This window comes from Lynx rufus, unplaced genomic scaffold, assembly GCF_022079265.1.
Source record: "Lynx rufus isolate CCGP_SWC_20201006 ecotype Redwood Valley unplaced genomic scaffold, mLynRuf1.p SCAF_7, whole genome shotgun sequence".
NCBI classification, from domain to species: Eukaryota; Metazoa; Chordata; class Mammalia; order Carnivora; family Felidae; genus Lynx; species Lynx rufus.
In genome coordinates this window covers 15,393,438-15,415,584 of record NW_025814889.1, presented here as the reverse complement: position 1 = coordinate 15,415,584, position 22,147 = coordinate 15,393,438, and the positions used below count along the sequence as shown (strand labels likewise).

General features: G+C 40.2%; 1 protein-coding gene across 5 annotated transcripts in view; it reads left to right on the top strand.

Moving 5' to 3' along the window:
* Nucleotides 1-22,147, top strand: part of RSU1 (Ras suppressor protein 1) — a 202,719-nt gene that overhangs the window by 116,714 nt on the left and 63,858 nt on the right. Inside the window, exon 9 of one of the 5 annotated variants that reach the window (XM_047066518.1) lies at nucleotides 13,475-13,514. The exons of the other annotated variants lie outside the window; for them this stretch is intronic. Coding sequence (XP_046922474.1) covers nucleotide 13,475 — 1 coding nt within the window. The 3' untranslated portion in view covers nucleotides 13,476-13,514. Of the gene's footprint in view, nucleotides 1-13,474; nucleotides 13,515-22,147 lie in introns of those variants that run through there. 5 annotated transcript variants of the gene reach the window in all.

The following is a 22,147-nucleotide window of genomic DNA, read 5'->3' as shown; positions in this document are numbered from 1 at the left end:
GGCTGCAATTTGTGAAGCATGGCGGTCCTTAAGCCTCATTTCCAGAGCGGCATAACTCAAAGGATGCTTCCCTGGCATTTTCCTGTCTCGTGACTTGCTTTTGTCTCTAGGGGAAGGCGCCACACTCACTTACTTTATTTTCTTTTTTAATCTTCAGTGGAGACTGGCCATACTATTATTCATGCCGGTTCTCGGAAACATTTTAACAAAGCAGTATTTGGTGGATGGTGGGCAATGATGAGAAAAATGCCAGCAATTTCTTTTCACTACAAATCTAGCAAAATAAGTCATCCTGTTTGGCTTAAAAGGAGGAATACTTTGATCTTCTGGGTATCATCTCCAAACTTATTTTACTCGTACAGTTAAAACTAATGTTTTCTTTTTTTCTTCACTGTGTGCCAACCTATCACAGGCTCTAGTGGACGTAAATGGGCTTTATTAAACAACTATCATATCCTCTAATGCCTGCTGAGTCTGTGACGTAGAAGATCCTTAGATAACAGATACATCTGGTCTACCAAAAGGCTAAAGCATTTCAAACCTAATAGGTGACCCCCCCACCACCACCCATTCATTTTAAGACAGGGCTTTCAGGAAGGAAATCCCATTTAACAAAACTTTCCAAACCTTATTATTTCCTGGTGAAGTATAAAAATGGATGCACAGAACTAGCAGATGGTTTTATAAATATCATGGAAAGATGAAGGAGAGTGTTAAACTTCCAGGACCTTTTTAGCAGTTAGTGAATTTTACATAGTGACTTAGGAATGCAGAAAAAACGTAGACTTCTCTTTCATTACTGTATCTGAAAACAGCTCAAATTAAGTCAGAGAAAAACAATATTTCCTTAGAGTAGACGTGAAAATGAAGAACCAGTTTTGTTTTTTTTTCCCCCCTAAAGCTTTGGACATAAAAGATTGTTTTTATTTTTAAAGGTTGACTGTGTATTGGGTGCCTGGTAATTTATATTTCCTCTATAGATGTTATATATGTATATATTTTTCTTGTTAATAAACATATTATCACATTTGCACCATAACATAAAATATGATTCAAATTCTTGACATCTCCAGATCTATTTGCATGCAAATATGTTGCATTTATCTAACATCGCTAAGAAATAGCAAAGAGAAAAGGGAAACTGTCCATAAAGTATATTTTGGGTAGTATGAGGTCATATCCCTTATCTGATGTTACCTTCAGTGGTAAAATTACACAGCGCTCCTTTTTCTCCAGATAGTATGTTACCGGCACAAGTTATTCCACTGAACAGACGTAATTTGGGATGTAGTATCAGCTGTCGTCCTTTGACATACTCATTCACCTGTTGCTGTCTGTGGCCATGAGCGTTTCATTGCTCTGGTAAATTAATACCTCCCTCTTAAGGTAACAGGAAGAAAACAGATCATGTGAGAAGAGAGTACATAACAATTTTCTCTCTCTTACAAGTTTTTTGATTAGATTAATGTAATTTACATTTAAAAGGATTTTTGCTCTTCTGCTTTTAACTTATTTAGCGCTATTATTCAGGTAAACTTGAGAGGTAATTAGTAATTTTCCATTTTCTTTGTACATATGCACATTTCTTTCAATACATGAAGTTTTTACATGCCTTGTGAAGCTTTATTTTTCTAGTTTTATTTTATTTTATAGTTTGTGCAAAATGGTTCGGTTTTTTAAATGGAAGGTGTTTCCCATTCGATATTGCCGGTACACCTGAAGTTTGGGAGAGTTAAAGGAGGGAACCTCTACCCCCTAAACATAGTAAGGTCAAAGTTGAACCTTGCCAGAGTTTACAAACTAGCTTCAGGATGCTACCTGTTATTCCTGAACGCATCTGGGAAACCCTGTCTTATACATATTTGGGGATGTTTTTTACTCTGACTTGAATATACGCGCACACTTGGAAAAGCTTCCCTCCCATACCCATGTTCGCTGTGGTCCTCCAATGTGGTCACGCCGTAGCCACATTGTGCTGGCCTGCCAGCCCTGTGGGGACAGGTTCGGGCATGTTTGGCCGATGGGCAGGAGCTGTGTGAGTCTTTCTGCATTTTATGTAGCCACTTGTGTCCTTACCACTAAAAGGTTGAATACATTTAGGGGCGCCTGGGCGGCTCGGTCGGTTAAGCATCCGACTTCGGCTCAGGTCACAATCTCATAGCTTGTGAGTTTGAGCCCCGCGTCGGGCTCTGTGCTGACAGCTCAGAGCCTGGAGCCTGTTTTGGATTCTGTGTCTCCCTCTTTCTCTGCCTCCCCTGCTCATGCTCTGTCTCTCTCTGTCTCAAAACTAAATACAAACATTAAAAAAAAAAAAAGTTGAATACATTTAGAATAAATGGGAAAAAAACACAGCTTCCACAAAGGGAGAAGAGTGATGTTTATTCTGAACCTCGCACCTTTATGTAATACTGTAAAGAACAGAACCTTCATGTCCTCCCTCCCCCACCCCATCTCCTCGCTTGTATGTTGACTGTCCAGTTGCATTAAGCCTGTCTTGCACAGCTGTACTGTTATGTACAGCGTGATTCGTTACAGTTTCAATTTAAGGTAAATAGAATACAGATAATTTGTTCCACTTGACAGGAGAAAATCAACATAGCCTAGACCCAGCTTGCCCTCTGAAAGGGAAATGTGTCAGGTTACTTCCTCTTCAAGAGCTATTTTGAGTTCCATTTTTAGATGGTATTCACTTGATAGAATCACATTGATCTATTGAGTATTGACCTCCTCAGTGAAATGAAATTGATCAGCCTTGCATATTGACAACTTTTTTTTTTTAACTTCCATTCGTCTTAAGTTCAATGCTTGATGCTTTCTGTCCAGCTAAGATGAGTTATTGCCTGTATTTGCAGTTTTTATTTGAGAGATAAATTAATAAGTGGTGCTTTTATAATAAAGAAAAACCTTGTGGTTTCTATTCTCTACACAGCAATACCTTGTTTTATTACATGCGGGCTTTTCATTGAGGCCTGGCCTCCTATTCTGGTTGCGAATTACTGGAGGGTTTTGAGGAGGAGTTTTTGGTAAATTTTTGGGAGTTCAGTACTGTCACCTATTCTGGTTTAGAATGTTTACAATGTGAAAGGAGTTTCAATCAGCTTTATCCTATAAAAAACTCAACTGTGAGTTACGTTTATAGGCATTTGTTGATGTTCCAATTTATTTGTCAGCCATTAAGGCAACAACTTTTCATATTTTATCCTCTTCTGTTTGTATATTATTTCACGTATATTTTTAAGACTCATGGTATCAGGGTGCCTGGATGGCTCAGTTGGTTAAGCGTCCAACTTCAGCTCATGATTACACAGTTTGTGAGTTTGAGCCCCGCAGCTAACAGTGTAGAGTCTGCTTGCGATTCTCCCTCTCCCCCTCTCCCATTACCTCTCCCCCAATTGTTCCTGTGTGCTCTCCCCCACCCCCTCTCTAAATAAATAAACTTAAAAAAAAAAGACTCATGGTACAAAAAGTTTGTGGTCAAGAAATACTATTTCCGGGGCGCCTGGGTGGCTTGGTCAGTTAAGCGTCCGACTTCGGCTCAGGTCATGATCTCACGGTCCATGAGTTTGAGCCCCGCATCGGGCTCTGTGCTGACAGCTCAGAGCCTGGAGCCTGTTTCGGATTCTGTGTCTCCCCCTCTCTCTGCCCCTCCCCTGTTCATTCTCTGTCTCAAAAATAAATAAACCTTAAAAAAAAAATTAAAAAAAAAAAGAAATACTATTTCCACTGTAATAGCTTGTCGTAGACTCTGGGTCTGAAGTTCTCTCTTGTCCAGCAAGAGAGCGGACACAGGATTAAAATGCAAGAGAGGCTAATGTTCAGGAGGAGACAAGAGCCCAGAGTGAGGGTCCGTGCTCCATTTTTATTAGGATCAGAAGGCTTACAAGCGTGATAGATGTGCAGAAAGAGACAGTGAAACCTTGAACATTAACTCACGCGTGTGGGGAAATATGGATTCGAAGATACTGCTGTGTTAGGGGTTGGGTCAATACGAAACAAAATCTTGGAGCCAGGCAGATGGTTGTTCGGCTGGCAAGAGGCTCCACTTTGGGTCTTTTTATCTTAGCTAGCCTAGGGGATAAGACAGAGCATGCTACCTCAGGGTCAGCAAGGCACCTTTCTTTGGCTAATTAGCTCTGCTCCTGGCAATTTCACCCTGCTTTGGTCTAGGGCCCAGTTTAGGTGTTTACCTATTTTGGTCCTTCTCTCCTGTGAAAGCAGCTATTGTACTAAGCTGGGGGGCGTTGTCACCCAAAATACGTAATCTTGATTACCTAATCTTGGATGCTTACATTCTGTGGCTTCCTAATTCTTTATGCCTTGTTAACCCATGGGTGCAAGCTCCGGGAGTTCCTCAGGCATATTCCCCACAACAGTTAATTTTTAGGTCGTCTCACTTGTAGCATACAAGGTGTTTCATCACCTTCAAAATGTATATCTTATTCTCCATCCAAGTAGATAGTGTGTTTTTAGAAAAGAAATAAATTATCATTGAGGATGTGGTTGTTTTAGATGTCACATTTACCAGATAAGCACATAGCTTTTTTCTTTTTCTTCCTGCTGATACCTAGTTTTGTCTAATTGTGGCTGTTGAAGCCATTCAGCAGAACTTTATTATCTTACTGTCCTGGAGGCTGGAAGTCTGAGATCAAGGGTTGGAGGGGTTGGTTTTTTCTGAGGGATGGATCTGTTCCAGGCCTTTCTCCTTGGCCTGCAGATGGCCATTTTCTCCCCGTGTGTCTTCACATGATCTTCCTTGCGTGTTCATCTGTTTCTGCGTCCAAATTTCCCATTCTTATAAGGACGCAAATATCACATTCTGAGGTGCTGGGGGCTAGGACTTCAGCAGATGAGTTTGGGAACGGATAGGGGTACAGTTAACCCATGGCACTCTTGTTACTCAGACGCCCACAAATCGCGTTCAGTTCTCTATTTGTCCACCACCTTCTCTATTCTTCTCCTCCGCCACCCCCATAGCTTCACCGTAGGCATGTTCTGTTTATTAGTATGTTTCACTGACTGTGTGAGGCTTGATCTACCCCCCACCCACCCCATGCCTCTCTTAATGTGCTTGGCTTTTGGGGTTCTGTTCCCCCAAAGCATGCAGATTGACTCCTGTTTCATTTCAGGGACACATGTGATAGGCTCTTGTTCCTGGCAGAGGAGTCAGTGTTTTTTACTGCTCATCTTCCTGTAACAGCAGACCACATTAAAACAGAAACTGGTCAGGATTTGAACGTTCCTTGGGAATGAAAGGCACCTAACACAGCCCCTTCCTTTGTCCCATTTGGCTAGAGAATTCAACAAGGAAGGCTTACATAGAGCACCAACCCCTGGACCCCATGCTGTTTCTTTCACAGAATCTTCTAGAGGGGAGATGTTGTGCAGGGGGCCTTTGTCCTCCTGTCTGCTTCATGCCGTGGGACCCATGCTAGTAAGTAAGGAATCTTCTCCCTGGGACTTTGTGGTCTTGAGTGGTAGCTCCTAGCATTGTACTCAGTAAGGGATCAGGGATTTCCTGACTCGTCTCAGAGTTGCGGTAACCACATTTGGAGCCCTTGTAACTTTGCTTCATTTTCTTTACCTTATCTCCAGAGATCTCCAGAGTCTTTACAGGCAAGAATGAGACTACTCATAACAAAGGAGGGAGTTCTATTCTTACCTAATTAAGACAGGTTTGCTTTCCCAGCAGAGGGAGAAAGACATCGGAGATAGCGTGCATATTTTCTTATGATGCACCATGACGTAAAGACAAAGGCATACTCTGACCTGAGGAAAAAGAAGTCTGTTCTTAGTGTATGTCCTGGTCCTTAGAGGTGGCTTCTTGTCCCACCTTCTGGTCGGCGGCAGACGGCCTCTTCACACCCACTCAACTTCCCCATCTCAAAGTGAGTGATGCAAACTAGATCATCTCAAAGTTGCCCCAGCAATGATTTTTTTTTAATGTTTATTTATTTTTGAGAGTGAGAGAGAGAGAGACAGAGTATGAGCGTGGGAGGGGTAGAGAGAGAGGGAGACACAGAATCCGAAGCAGGCTCCAGGCTCTGAGCTGTCAGAACAGAGCCCGACGCGGGGCTTGAACTCACGAGCTGTGAGATCATGACTTGAGCCGAAGTCAGTCGCCCAAGCTACTGAGCCACCCAGGCGCCCCCCAGCAATGATTTTTAATTCCATTTTTCCCCCTCTGGGAAACATGTTTTATTGTCTATATTCATTATTTTTAAAAAATTTAGTTTAATTCCTTAATTTGCCCCCCCATATGGCTTTACTTCATTGATTTTTTTTTTAAGGCAACAGAAGATGATGATGACCCTGAATATAAATTGTTACAGGAAAATGGATACAAGATAAAATTACCAGATCAACCTTTTTCTTCTATATTTTATGGAATACCTAATATATGTTTGGCAGTAACTTATTCCTACACATGAATTCCTGACACTTTCGATTCTTCAGACTTATTAATCAGTGTAGTCAGCACCAGAGCAATTTTATGAGACTTACCAGTCATCAAAAATTTATTATCAGATAAATCAAAGAAACAACGAGCATCTTAATAGGGTAGAGAAAGTGGCATGTAAAGGATCGTTTAAGACTGTGCTTTTTGTCGGTTGTGTGTTATATTTACAACCAGTATCAGAGAACTTACCTACAATTTCATGCAAAGCATCAGCAGGGTGATCATTACCTTCTTAGGTGAAACCTCTTTTCTTTGTTTTTGTCCAGTAGAATATTCCGTTGGGTCTGACTGTAGGACTGGGGATGCTAAACAGACAAAGTAGGAAACATCATGTTCCAATGATACGCTTACAGCATTTATTTTAAAATAGGATCTACATTTTTCTTTGGGATTTTGTTACCATTGTCATCCAAAGTTCAGAACTATCAAGCTCTGTCCTTTCCAATCGGAGTGAGATTACTAAGCTTGAACTCTTCGAAGTGGCCTGGGGAGGCAGCAGTAGGCAGACTGCCGCTCTTATGGACGGGCTCCGCGTGTACCTTCTGAGAAATGAGGCACAGGTTTACGTCTGCTGTATTCTTGGCACTGTTTTTGACACCATTCTGACAGTGTGGAAAAAAAAGATTGGATCCTCATCATGTGAGATGAGCTGTTGGGAGGGGAGCTTTTCCATCACCTGAGCCCCGTCCTGAGGGTACCAGACTCCCAATTGTCTACAAGACAGAAGGGTCATGGCAGTGGCCCAAGGAAGAGCTGAGCTGCACTGAGGAGCTTAATACGGAACCACTGGGAGTGGACCCAAAAGATGAGGCTGGGTTGCTTCCCATCAGAGATACAACCTGCTTCCCACCTCGCACATCCTTAAGTGCTGTTTTCTCTGCCTGGAATGTTCCTTCTTCCCGTACTTCCCTATTGAATGCCCAAGTGTTTTTCAAGTATCAAATATTGCTTCCTTAGAGACCTTTTTGTGACTATTTCCCTATTGCCCAGCTATTCCAAATCCCTTTTATCATCCTTCTTCAGTGCCTTTTCTTTTTCCTTAGTAGCAATTTTAGTGATAATAATGATCAGTTATTGAGTATTTACCATGTGACAGGCATTGTGCTAAACTCATTATAAATGCTGTTGATCATTTCTGTGAATACTGCCTTTATTTGTTGGCGACGGGAACTGAGTACGTGTTTTCTTTCCCTTACGAGGCTGTAATCTTTCTGAGAGCATTACTCAAGATTCCCTCATGCCTGGGCTTTGCTTGTGGCATAGCCTCTGTGTCTTCTATAAATGACCTGCCTCATGCAGAGGAGCCTCAGATAGGCTGCCCTGATTCCTGAAAGAAAGAAGAAAAACAAAAAACAAAGCACCTTTCTGGCATCTAGAACGCACCAAGTTACAGTTTTTTGTTTTTGTTTTTGCTGTGCACAGTAAACAATAGTCAAAACATTAAAATCCATTCTCACTATACAGTATAGTATTGAGTGAAGATTCTGTCTTCACAGTAGTCTTTCATTGTTTCTATTGATCTCTTTTTCCCGCCATACTCCCATATTAGAAATGAAATTGTGTTTTAACTTCACAAACAAATGAATTGTATTTGGAAAGCGAGACCTTCCTCTATGTGAATCTGCAGACTCTGTGTTCATTTCTTGTGCCTTCTCTTTGTCCATCAAGAAGAGTGTTTCATGCTGTCTGGAGTGTGTGGTTGTGTTGTAAATATTTGGAATATTTTTGAGAGAGACGTAGTGTACCGGCTGGTACAGGTGGTTATCTCCAGGCAGGGAAACTTTATGGGTAGAGGCAGGCAGGGCAGGACATAGTCTCCCTTTTTACCATTTGGAACCGATTGAATGTTCTATTTTGTCCATTACTAGCTGTTATATCACTCTGTATCTATGTACACAATGTGTACATAGATGTTTATGTTTACATATATACATACATGTTTATTATGTATATATATATTACACATATATTACATGTATATATAATATGTATCACTTTGTACACTATTAAATATTAATATCACTATTTAACAGATTGTTTAAAAACCAAAGAATAACCAGTAGGGCCCTTGAAGCTAAGAAACCACAAAGCATGTAGCTGTATGCAGGCATGCTTTGTTTTATTGCACTTTGCTTTATTATGCTTCTCACATAATGAGGTTTTTTACATACTGAAGGTTTGTGGCCATCCCTGTGTTGAACTACTCTGTTGGTGTCATTTTTCCAATAGCATTTGCCAACTTATTATCTCTGTGTCATGTTTTGGTAATTCTCACAATATTTCAGGCTTTTTCATTATTGGTACATTTCTTTTTTTTTTTTTTTCAATATGAAATTTATTGTCAAATTGGTTTCCATACAACACCCAGTGCTCATCCCAACAGGTGCCCTCAATAGCAATCACCCACCCTCCCCTCCCTCCCACCCCCCATCAACCCTCAGATTGTTCTCAATTTTTAAGAGTCTTTTATGGTTTGGCTCCCTCCCTCTCTAACTTTTTTTTTTCTCCTTCCCCTCCCCCATGGTCTTCTGTTAAGTTTCTCAGGATCCACATAATGAAAACATATGGTATCTGTCTTTCTCTGTATGACTTATTTCACTTAGCATTACACTCTCCAGTTCCATCCACATTGCTACAAAAGGCCATATTTCTTTCTCATTGCCACGTAGTATTCCATTGTGTATATAAACCACAATTTCTTTATCCATTCATCAGTTGATGGACATTTAGGCTCTTTCCATAATTTGGCTATTGTTGAGAGTGCTGCTATAAACATGCATCAGTACTCCTGTATCCCTTGGATAAATTCCTAGCAGTGCTATTGGTGGGTCATAGGGTAGATCTATTTTTAGTTTTTTGAGGAACCTCCACACTGTTTTCCAGAGCGGCTGCACAGTTTGCATTCCCACCAACAGTGCAAGAGGGTTCCCGTTTCTCCACATCCTCTCCAGCATCTATAGTCTCCTGATTTGTTCATTTTGGCCACTCTGACTGGCGTGAGGTGATATCTGAGTGTGGTTTTGATTTGTATTTCCCTGATGAGGAGTGACGTTGAGCATCTTTTCATGTGCCTGTTGGCCATCTGGATGTCTTCTTTAGAGAAGTGTCTATTCGTGTCTTCTGCCCATTTCTTCCCTGGATTATTTGTTTTTCGGGTGTGGAGTTTGGTGAGTTCTTTTTAGATTTTGGATACTAGCCCTTTGTCCGATATGTGATTTGCAAATATCTTTTCCCATTCCATCAGTTGCCTTTTAGTTTTGTTGATTGTTTCCTTTGCAGTGCAGATGCTTTTTATCTTCATGAGGTCCCAAAGTTCATTTTTGCTTTTAATGCTCTTGCTTTTGGAGGTGTGTCAAGTAAGAAATTGCTGCGGCTTAGGTCAGAGAGGTTTTTTCCGCTTTTTCCTCTAGGGCTTTGATGGTTTCCTGTCTTACATTCGGGTCCTTTATCCATTTGGAGTTTATTTATGTGTATGGTGTAAGAAAGTGGTCTAGTTTCATTCTTCTGCATGTTGCTGTCCAGTGCTCCCAGCACCATTTGTTAAAGAGACTGTCTTTTTCCCATTGGATATTCTTTCCTGCTTTGTCAAAGATTAGTTGGCCATACTTTCGTGGGTCCAATTCTGGAGTCTCTATTCTATTCCATTGGTCTATGTGTCTGTTTTGGTGCCAATACCATGCTGTCTTGATGATTACAGCTTTGTAGTAGAGGCTAAAGTCGGGGATTGTGATGCCTCCTGCTTTGGTCTTCTTCTTCAAAATTCCTTTGGCTCTTCGGGGTCTTTTGTGGTTCCATACAAATTTTAGGATTGCTTGTTGTAGCTGCAAGAAAAAAGAAATGGAAAAACATTCCGTGCTCATGGATTGGAAGAAAATATATTGTTAAAATGTCAATACTACCCAAAGCTATCTATACATTCAACGCAATCCCAATCAATATTGCTACATTTCTTATGGTGATCCATGATCAGTGATCTTTGATGATACTAGTGTCATTGTTGTGGGCTACCATGAATCGCGCCTATCTAAGACACAAACTGAATGGATAGATGTTGTGTGTTCTGACTACTCCACTGATGGGCTGTTCCCCTGTCTCTGTCCTACTCCTCTGGCCTCTCTTCCCTGAGAGATAGGGTAGGAATAACAAGAGAACTGGAATTAGCAGTGGAGCCTAAAGATGGAACTGAATGGCTACAGTCTCACGGTCAAATTTGACTGGATGAGGAGTTGCTTCTTATGGATGAGCAAAGAACGTGGTTTCCTAAAGCAGAATCTCCTGGTGAAGTGAAGGTGCTTTGAAGATTGTTCACAATGACAAAAAAAGGTTTAGACAGTTACCCAAACTTAGATGATACAGCAGCTGTAGGGTTTGAGAGGATTGACTTTTGAAAGAAGTTCTCCTGTGAATAGCATGCTCAAACAACATCGCGTGATACCGAGAAATTGTCGGTAAAAGAGAGTGAGTCGAGACAGCAAACTTCATTATTGTCTTATCGTAAGAAATTGTCGCAGTCACTCCAGTATCAAGCAGCCAGCACCCTGATCAGTCAGCGGCCATCAACATCGAGGGGAGACCCTCCACCAGCAAAAAGATGATGATTTCACTGAAAGCTCACGTGATGGTCAGCATTTTTAGCAAAAATATGCATTTATTTAGACATAATACTATAGCACCCTTAGTAAACTACAGGATAATGTCAACGCAACTTTTACATGCACTGGGAAACCAAAAAATTCGTTTGGCTTACTGATTGAAATAAGTAAATAAGTATTTCCTTTATTGTAGAGCCTGGAACCAAACCCTCTCACTATGTCTGAGGAATGCATGCCTGTGATTGTTTTTTGTCTCCTGTGATAGCTCTTTTCCGTTCATTTGCCTCAGTTGAGTAGAACCCTTCTTACAGTCTCTCTTTAACCAGGTACACCCAAACCTTCTTAAAGAAGGTTCAGAAGAAAGAAGTCCTGAGTCTTAGAAAGGGATTCTCTGAGAGAGCTTGAAAGAATGTTTCTTAGTTAATGAGGGTGATCATTCCTATTCTTTGCTTAAGTATTGTGAAATCCTGTGTTTTTTTATAACATATCACAGATATAGCATCAGGCTTTCCTGCGTCCTTGGAAGAATCTGTAACAATCCATTTTTCTGTCATAATCCAATGTGAGATGGGAAAAGGTGGTCATTCACAAAGATGTAACAGAGGAAAATAAGGAAAAAACAAAACATACTTGAGCGCTGAGTTTCTTTAAATAGAGGTATTTTCCCACCTTATAGTTGAAGTGACTGAAGGTAAGTTTTTCCTATATTTGAAATGTCATGAGAGTTTGAAATAAGAAAGAATGGATGTTCGAAGAATTCGTTACATATGAGATGATGAGATTAAGCTTCAGGTTCCCATATAAGACATGGATTTTTTTTTGTTATAATTCTTCTCTCTCATTTAATTTTTTTTGGCTGTAAGTTAAGATGACGTGTGTGTTTCAGACTGTTTATGTGAGATTATGAGCATTTTTAATCTGTTCCTGTGCATTCTCAATAGAAACTGCGTGAGTGGTGATCTTTTAATAGACTATGTCTTGCAACTAGGGAATTTATTTTGGTACTCAATTCTAGATAATTCCTAAGGAATGCAAATTTTGTTAATAACAGTTTTTGCTTTGAAATACTTAAAATCTTGGAACTGTATTTTTTTTCTAGTTTTCTGAAACAGACTTTTTTATTTTTATATAAACTTTTAATAAGATCAACAGGGAGCATACCAGTCATGAGGTTGATTGAATGAAAATGTCTTTATTATCTTTATTATTTTGATACTGAAACACGGTTAGAGAAAGATACAATGGGATACGAGGCAAATGCTCCCTCGAGACCAGCACGTGAATACATTATACAAGCTTTTACTAGAAACATTCGGAACATGAGGATGTCCAGTACCCTCTCCGCTTCCTCCATTTTTCTTTTATTCATGAACTAACATCCGGGTGGATTAGTGAGTGAGAGAAGTCGCCTTAGTTACACTGAGGAGAGAGAATTGACATTCACGGATGTCCTGCTGTGTTCGAGGCCCTGATAGGTTCCTTGCAGGCTTCATCTCCTGCAGTTTTATGACTCCGTAAGACGTAAGTGTCAGTTCAGCTGGCTTTCAGATGTGAAAATGGAGAGTTGCAGATGAAGTAAAATGACCAAGGTTTACCCGAGTGGTAGAGCCAGACATCAAACTCCATCAGTCTTACTCAAAAGAGCACTGCTGGGGGTGCCTAGGCGGCTCATTCTATTAAGCGTCTGATTCTTGATTTTGGCTCAGGTCATGATCTCACAGTGTATGAGATTAAGTCTCACTTTGGGCTCTGCCCTGACAGCGTGGAGCCTGCTTGAGATTCTCTAGCCTTCTCTGCCCCTCCCCTGCTCGCTCACGTGCACGCTCTCTCTCTCTCAAAGTAAATAAATTAACACTTAAAAAAGAATTTAATAAAAAAAAAAAACTGTCTCATATTCTACCTGTTGCTTTTTGAGTATTATTTAGGAAGAGAAAGGAAATGCCGAGATTATACTGACATTCTGAAAAGGAAGTTAAAGTATGACGCTTAATGGTACAGTTATCATCATTCAGCTTTTCTGGTTCTTAAATCCAGCCCTAGTCGGTTGAACATCCCATTTCAGCTCAGGTCGTGATCTCACAGCTTGTGGGTTCGAGCTCCACATCGGGCTTCAAGCTGACAGCTCAGAGCCTGAAGCCTGTTTCAGATTCTGTGTCTCCCTCTCTTTCTATCCCTCCTCCACTCATGCACTGTCTCTCTCTCACATATAAATAAATGTTGAAAAAAATTTTTAAATCCCAGTGCCCTATAGGGCCATATCCCCATCCTATAGTTGAAAGCATAGGATATAACATTCAGGTACCAGCGACTGAAATCAGATTGGCTGCTACAGCCCCTCCCAAGTTTTCCCTGTGATCTCTTCTTTGTGGCTTGCTTTTCTTTGTTTTTTAAAAAGAATGTTTTAATGTTTATTTATTTTTGAGAGAGAGACAGAGCACAAGCAGGGGAGTGGCAAAGAGAGAGACACAGAATCCAAAGCAGGCTCCAGGCTCTGAGCTGTCAGCACAGAGCCTGACGTGGGGCTCGAACTCAACAAACCGTGAGATGGTGACCTGAGCCGAACGAAGTTGGACGTTTAACTGACTGAGCCACCCAGGCTCCCCTGTGTCTTAGTTTTCTTATTAGCGCCAGTCCCAGGTTATAATTCTCAACAAAAGAACTGACTTTTCTCCAAGGAGTCTTGGTTCTTTTAAGTGGCAGCTAACATTAGAATTCAAAACCTAAGGTCCAGAAGTATGTATCTTCCAAACAGGCATCAAAGTTAGAGTGACATGAGATCTGCCAGCCATTAGAGTGACCAAACAGAAAAATTACCTGTGTTCAAAGGAGCGTGCAGTTCTGTTGACCATTCCAGTTTACCTGAACATTAAATCTGTCTTGGCTTTACTCTGTTATTGGAGTTTATTTTTATTTTTTAAAATATTTTAATGTTTATTTTCGAGAGAGCGAGAGAGCGAGCAAGCAAGCAGGACGGGGCAGAGAGAGGGAGACACAGAATCTGAAGCAGGCTCCTGGTTCCGAGCTGTCAACACAGAGCCTGACACGGCTCGAACTCACAAACTGCGAGATCATGACCAGAGCCGAAGTCAGACGCTTAACCGACTGAGCCACCCGGACACCCAGTTATTGGAGTTTATTAACCCAGTTCCCCCTTTGCCAAGTGCCACATACTAAATCATGCATGCGTCTACGTGACTAGCGACTCCACATTTGCATGCCATCAGTTGCTTCCTGACCCGGCCTCAAGTGTTCTGGAATGAACTGCTAAGTGTGTGAAGTCTAGGAAACCTTGTCGCTATCCCCAGAACACCCAAAAAGAGAAAGAAACAGTAATTTCCTTCTGGGTTTTATAGTGAAAAAAACCAAAGGTGTGAGCCGCTCAGTAACACTAAGGTGTGGATCACCTGGTTTCTAGATAGACTCCCATTCGGTTAAAAGATAGAAACACAGAAGCAGGAAAGACATACCAGTACAACCTTTTGAACTTCTGATGTGTGTTCACCCTCTTTGTTTTCTTGGGCACGAATATTTGTCTGTAAACACACATAGTTTTGCTCTTGGATTTAACCTCCAAATGACGTCTGGCTCCTTCTCATCCCATTCAAGTTTTTGCTCACACGTCAGCTCAGCAAAACACCTTCTGTATCACCGTCTCTAAAACAGACCCCACCACGCACCCCTGCCTGTAACTTCTAGAGTGGAGGTTCCCCCGAGAGCTGGGACTTTGTTTTGTGCACTTGTGCGTCGCCAGGAGCCTCAGACAGTACCTGGCATGCCCTCCGCCCTCGAAATCCTCGGTGAATGAGAGTGGTGTTTCTTTCAAGTATACGTTGCTGCCTGCAGGTTCGACGTTGCTGCTGGAGGAACAGTTTTAAAAACCTTCTGTCGCACATCCATTACACATTCTTAAGTGTTTCCCTTTTTCTTCTCGTGTCTGAGTTGCTAAGATTTCGTGATATTATTAGTGTCGCTTCCATCACCATAAATGTTTCTGTGATGTTTCCAAGGCTGCAGCCTTCCCTAGCCAGCCATTCCCCATCAAATCTCGTAGCTCTTTTCAGCTAGGCTCTGAAAGAAACCCCACACGTGGAATGTTTGAGGGTAATATGGAAAAAACTAACAGAGCCCTCAAGGGGGTATTTGACCTAGGTTCGGCCCGTGAGCCTGTTTGTGTTCCTATTTTTTGAATCAGCCAGGCTCCATCCTCTAACAGATACCTTTGTGGGGGGTCAGTGGGAGGGACCTAGCTCTTGGCCACTTGAGCACCCCACGATGCAGGTGTGGCTGCTGCCTTCCATCATGATGGTGTGAGAGACTCTGTAGAAGGTGGACTGGCAGGCTTTGAACTATAACAATTGCTTAGAAACATATAGCAAAGCCCAAGGAAGGGAATGGGAGATAGTTCATCCCCCCTAGCCCCAGCCCTCGAAATAAGTTTGGTGGACAGGTCAGAAAAAGTACTTAGAGCCCATTCTCTGAACGTAAAAACCTAGATGTGAAAGGGTATGGAGAAGCCCTCAGTAGTTGCTCGGCTTTGGGGAACCAATCGACTTCTCATCAGCTGCATTGAAGAGGAGCCATAGCCTGGAGTCGGCTGCCTGCCATTACTTACCTCCCTCACCCGTGTCACTGATGTGCTGTCTGACTTGTTGAACTCAGGAGTTTCCCAACAAGGGTGAGGAGTAGTGTGTGTGCTCGTAGAAATATTTGGCTTGTCTGCACACAGAACGCTCTGCCAGGGCACTACTTCCAAGTTTGATATTAAATTGTCTCACAAGTTCCATTAGTTTTGTAGGTTGCAAACAAAATTCTGTCAAATTTTTACTGCTAATTGTGTGTTGAAGGACAAAAAGATGGCATCGCATGTGTTTTTCCTAAGAGACGGCACCAGTGTGACTTAGTTTTAATTTACGTGCACCACCAAAACAGAGCACATGAGTGAAAGAATTGTCACCGCTCTGTTTACGTTATGCCAAGATTCCTGCTTTCGAAAATAAATGTAACTGCCTCCATTACAAAAGAGAACTAGAGGCTGCACGGCAGCCATCAGAACCACAGCCAGGATCAGCCTACTTCTGGCTCAGAGCCTTGCCGGCTTCTGGAGGTGCACACCTCTGCCAGGCGAACTTGGGACCCTAGAGAAGCATTTTCCTGAACCCAAAGGGCTTCTGGATTCTCCCAAAGGAAATGTAAATGAACAGTGAAATGTCTCTTGGTACTACCTGGGAGGGAACACAGGAAGAGGAGGGCTCAGTCACTTAACATCAAGCCTGTGCGGCTTCGGTGCATAAACGCGCTCCAGGAGGCATGCAGGAGACCAGTGGATGTGAGCACTGGCTCCGGAGGCAGGTTCCCTGGTTCAAATCCCACTCTTACCTTTTGCTAGCTTCGTAACATTGGGCCAATTTGATTTTTTTTTTTTAATTTAACATCTTTATTGAAGAGTCGTTGTTAAACAATAAACTACATACATAAGGTGCATAACTGAATACATTTTGATGTGGGTATACACTTGTAGAGTAGTCACCAGAATCAGGACAGTCAACTTATTTGTCATACCCAAAAGTTTGCTTGTGCTCCTGTGTGGACCTTGTCCCTGCCTCATGCCGTCACTCATTTTAGCCCGTCTCCAGGTGACCACTGATTTACTTCCTAACTATACGTTTGTAGAGTATTATATAGAGACGTACAGCGTGTATTCTTTGTTTTCTTTTTAAACTGGCTCCTTTAGTTCAGCATAATGATTTTGAGAGTTGTTCTTGCATGCATCAGTAGTTCATTTCTTTGTATTGGTTAGTAGTAGTCCATGGAGTGGGGATACCATAGTTCATTTATCCAGCTGCCTATTTGTGGATGTTTGGGTTGTTTCCAGTTTGAGGCTATTGCAAATAAACTTGTGATGGGTTTTTGTGTGCAAGTCTTTGATTGGGTATGTGCTGTTCTTTTTTTATGTGGAGTGCAATGGATGGATCATATGGTAAGTATAGATTTACCTTCCTAAGTAACTGCCAAACCATTTTCAATATGATGGTATCATTTTCTGTACCAACCAGCAGTGTCTAAGTGTTGTTCCTCCATATCCTTGTCAACACTTTGCATGGCCAGTTTTTTCATTTTTATCCATTATAGTAGGTTCCCATTATGGTTTTGATTTGCATTTATCTGATGAAAAATGATGTTGAGTTTTTGCCATCCCTCTATCTTCCTTAGTGAAATTTTCAAATCCATCCATTTTTAATAGTTTATTATTCTTTTGAGATTCTTTATGTGTTCAGATAGAAATCCTTTTTCAGTTGTATACTTTGCAAAGCTTTTCTGTCTTTCTGTGATTTCTCATTCTCTTTGCAGTGTCTCTTGAAGAATATTTGTAATTTTGTTGAAGTCTAGTTAGTCCTTTTATGGATTGTACTTTTGGTGTCCTATCCAAGTATTCATTCTTTGCCTAATTCAAATTAATAAGATTGTCTCCTTTGTTTTAGTCCAGAAAATTTATAATTTTAGGTTTTGCATTTAGGTCTGTGATGCATTTTGAGTTCATATTTTATATGGTGTGGGGTGTGGATCAAAGTTCATATTTTTTTTGCATATTCAATATTTTCTACCCATTTGGGTGCAGATTGGTTGATTATGTTGTTTAAGTTTTCTGGATCCTTTCTGATTTTCTGTCTGCTTGTTCTATCAGTTATGGAGAGAGGGGTAGACGTCTCAGACTATAATTATGAATTTGTCTGTTTCTCTTCTCAGTTCTGTCAGTTTCTGCTTCATGTAGTTTCAGGCTCTGTAATTAGATTTATAAATATTTAGTTTGTTTATGTCCTGTTGATTGACTCCTTTTACATTATGAAGTGAAATTATTTAGCGATAGTAACATTCTTTGGCCAGAAATCGACTTTGCTAAATATTAATGTAGCTGTACTCCATATTTATTTTCACTAATGTAAGCATGGTATATCATTTTCCTTTTTTGCTTTTTAATATCTTTATGTTAAAGTGAGTTTCTTGTGGGCAGCATATAGTTTGGACCCATTTTTCCATCTCATATGACAGTCTCTTTTAATTGGGGTTTGTTGGGGCGCCTGGGTGGCGCAGTCGGTTAAGCGTCCGACTTCAGCCAGGTCACGATCTCGCGGTCCGGGAGTTCGAGCCCCGCGTCGGGCTCTGGGCTGATGGCTCGGAGCCTGGAGCCTGCTTCCGATTCTGTGTCTCCCTCTCTCTGACCCTCCCCCGTTCATGCTGTGTCTCTCTGTCTCAAAAATAAATAAACGTTAAAAAAATTTAAAAAAAAAATTGGGGTTTGTTAACCATTTACACAATGTGATTAGTGATGTGGACAGGTTTGAATCTATCCTTTAGTATGTTTTTTTCCTATTCCATCTGTTTTTCCCCACTTTTATTTTTTTGTGCCTTTTGGATTGTATATTTTTGAAGACATCATTTTATCATTATTTTGTTGACTTACCAGTTGTAATCTTTTCTAATTTTAGGGTGTGCTTTAGTGTTTATAATTTACATCTTTGACATTTCACAGTGATGTTATTACTTCACATAGAGTTAGGAGAACTTTAACATAATATACTTGGATATCTCATCCTCCAGATGCTTTTGTTGTCATACATTTTACTTCTAATGTTATTAGCTCCACATTACATTTTTATTATTTTTATATCAGTGAAATCTATTTTGTAGAGATCTAAATAGAAGTAAAGCATCTTATACATTTTGTTATGTATTTATGCATTTAGGTATTTATGCATTTTTAGTGCTCTTCACTCCTTTGTGTAGATCTGTATTTCTATCTATATTTTTCCTTTTATTAGAAGGACTTCTGTTAGCTTTTCTTATTGTGTGGATATTCCATGTATGAATTATTTCAGATTTCATATACCTCCAAAACTCTTCCACGTTATTTTTTGAATGATATTTTCACTGGTGTAGAATCTTGGATAGACAGTTTTTTGTCTTTCATTAAAGGTTTTGTTCCACTGTCTCTCACTTGAATTGTTCCTGACAAGATATCTGCTGTGTTCCTTCTCTTCCTTTGTATGTAACCCTTTTGCCCAACCTTGGATGCTTTCAAGGTTGTCTCTATCACTGGTTTTGAGCATTTGATTTTAATGTGCCTTAGTGTAGTTTTCCTCGCTGTTTGTTTGTTTGTTTGTTTTTTTGCTTGGGGTTTGCTGAGCTTAATGGATCGGTGGGTTTATAGTTCTCATCAAATCTGAAAATTTTCAGCCGTTGTTTTTACAAATATTTTTTTCACTCTCCCTCCCCATCCCTGTCCCCCAGTCTTGACTCTCTTTTCAGGACTCTGTTTATACATGTTTTATTTAGCCTCTTGTAGTTGTTCCACAGCTATGTTCTGTTCGTTTGTTTAATCCTGTGTTCTGAGTGTCATTTTAGATCTTTTTTGTTACTTTGAATTAAAATTTGATAACTGTCTCATTATAGTTTTCATCTCATGATTATTTGGATCTTTTTTTATCTGTCACAAAAGTCAGGATACTGATTAACTCTGGAGGAAAGGGAGGAGATGTCAGGGAGAGTGGCTCTACCTTGTTTTCATTCTTGTCCTAGGTAATGGTTACACGATTATTCATTTTTAAATTCTTGTTAAATGAACTTGCACTGTTAAATGGATATATATTTTATGCACTTTTTGGTAATACTTCTTTTTTACAGTTTAAAAACTGTTATAAATGACTTGAAAATACAGTGATTTGGTTTTACATTCTATTAGGTTAAACTCCCATGACAGAAAGAACTGGAGGAAGTGATATGTTTTCAGATATATTATTAGTAATAACATTTTCATTGTTTTTGAAATGATTGTGTATTTATTATAGTATAAAGCAAAGTGTAATTATGTTAGTGTAATTAAGGATTAAAATTTTCAGCAAAAGAGCAAGGAGGTAACAAAAATTAGAGAAGTTAAATCCTATAATCATAAATTAGAATTGGAAATACAGGAAAAACTAATGATTTTTTTTTCCCTTAAAAAATTTTTTTTTTCCTGACCACCAAAGAGACCTAGAAAAAAAAAATGACTAATACAGTAGCGATACCACTCTTAGCTTCTGGACTGTTGTCTTTTTTTTTTTTTTTTAATATCTATTTGGGGGAGAGCACAAGTAGGGGAGGGGTAGAGAGAGGGGGACAGAGGATCAGCAGAGATCCCAATGTGGGGCTCGAACTCACAAACCATGAGATCATGACCTGAGCTGAAGTCAGATGCTTAACCACCCTGGTGCCCCTGGATTGTGTCTTTAAATACCATTTCCCACTGAAAGAAGTCTGGGATCTTTAAAAAAAAATAAAATAAAAAAGCTAATTCCAGGTCTTTATGAGGAGAATATACAATGGAGCCTGTAATATCCTGTCAATCTAGAAAGCAAGGAAGCTATCAAAGACTGTGTCAGAAGAATTTGAGATGCCAGGTTGAAGAGGGTCCCACTGGCCAAAACTGGGACTGTTTGAATTATCAGTAAGAATAATAACTACAGTTTATTAAAACACATTCAGCATGTTTTCAGAAAATCTCATTCAAACAAAATGCAAATATCTATATATATCTATATCTATTTATCTAGATAGATAGATAGATATATTAGATAATCAGGAAATTTGGATAGTGGATGTTTGATGAGAGTAAGGAATTTTTAGATTTGGTCATAGTTATGGAGGAGGGAAGTAGAAGTGAAAATAAATGAAATAGAACATGCCCTGTATAGATAGTTTTTGAAACGGGATGGATGGGTACATGGGGACTTATATTATTCTCTTGACTTTTGAGTATGGGTAAAAATTTTCCAAATAAAGTTGACAGTATTTTAAATGTAATGAATGAAGAATTATTAGTGCCACTGTCATAGAATTGTTGTGGGTATAGTTCCTGTTAAACTCCATGTTACATTATATTTGACCTTAAAATAATAAAAATAGCTCAGATCCCATGCCCTCCACCCATTTCTTCCCACCAAGCTGTAAAAGATTGTTTTTTCATCCCACAGTGTGGAGCTGAAAGTGCCTGTGGAGCTATCCGTGGTGCTGACCAGTGCTATCCAACAGGGACCCAGGAGGAAAGGGAGGAGGCAGGGCAGGAAGGAATGAAAGATGAGTTCGGTGTTATATACCCTGAATTTGACTTTTCTGGACTACCCTCAATGGAGAGAGATCTAATAAGGATGATGTTTTATGGTCCTAGAATTTAGGAAGCCAGTTAGGCTAGAGATAGAGTTTATCTTTCTTTTGGCTAAGTCTTCCCAGGGCCTCTCCTTTAACTAGACACCAGCCTGCCAACTAAGGAGGAAAATTTGGTCATAAATATATGTAACGTCATATCAGCAATTTGGTAAATGTAAACATAAATTTAAACATCCGGGGGCGCCTGGGTGGCGCAGTTGGTTAAGCGTCCGACTTCAGCCAGGTCACGATCTCGCGGTCCGTGAGTTCGAGCCCCGCGTCGGGCTCTGGGCTGATGGCTCAGAGCCTGGAGCCTGTTTCCGATTCTGTGTCTCCCTCTCTCTCTGCCCCTCCCCCGTTCATGCTCTGTCTCTCTCTGTCCCAAAAATAAATAAACGTTGAAAAAAAAAATTAAAAAAAAAATAATAAACATCCGGCCATATTTATATACAACAGTCCTTTTGATAAAACATAGCCACCTGGAATCATGTCGATGGATGATACTCCTGAAGGAGAAAATTAACATTACAGTTAGAGAAATGTAAACCACCTTCACAGGTGGAAAACAAGGTTACTGCAGCGTGATTACTTTTATTTACAGATGTAGGAAAGTTAATAATGAGGGAAACCAGAACAAGGGGAGTAGAAAGGAGATAAAGTGGGAATGGTCTTAAAATTTACATCTAAGGCCTTTTGGGCTACATTTGGAACTGAAAAAGGAGTAAAACCTGTTTGTTTCAAATCTGTTGCCAATGTGTTGTTTTACTGTGTTCAAATTTTATAGAAGTATAAGTATCATGAAATCATAGAGATTATCTCATTTCCCTCCTTATTTTTCAGGTGATGAAATTGAATCCCCAAATGATTAAATGATCTAAGATTAGCTAGCTAGTTCATGTCATATTGTGTTCATTGAACC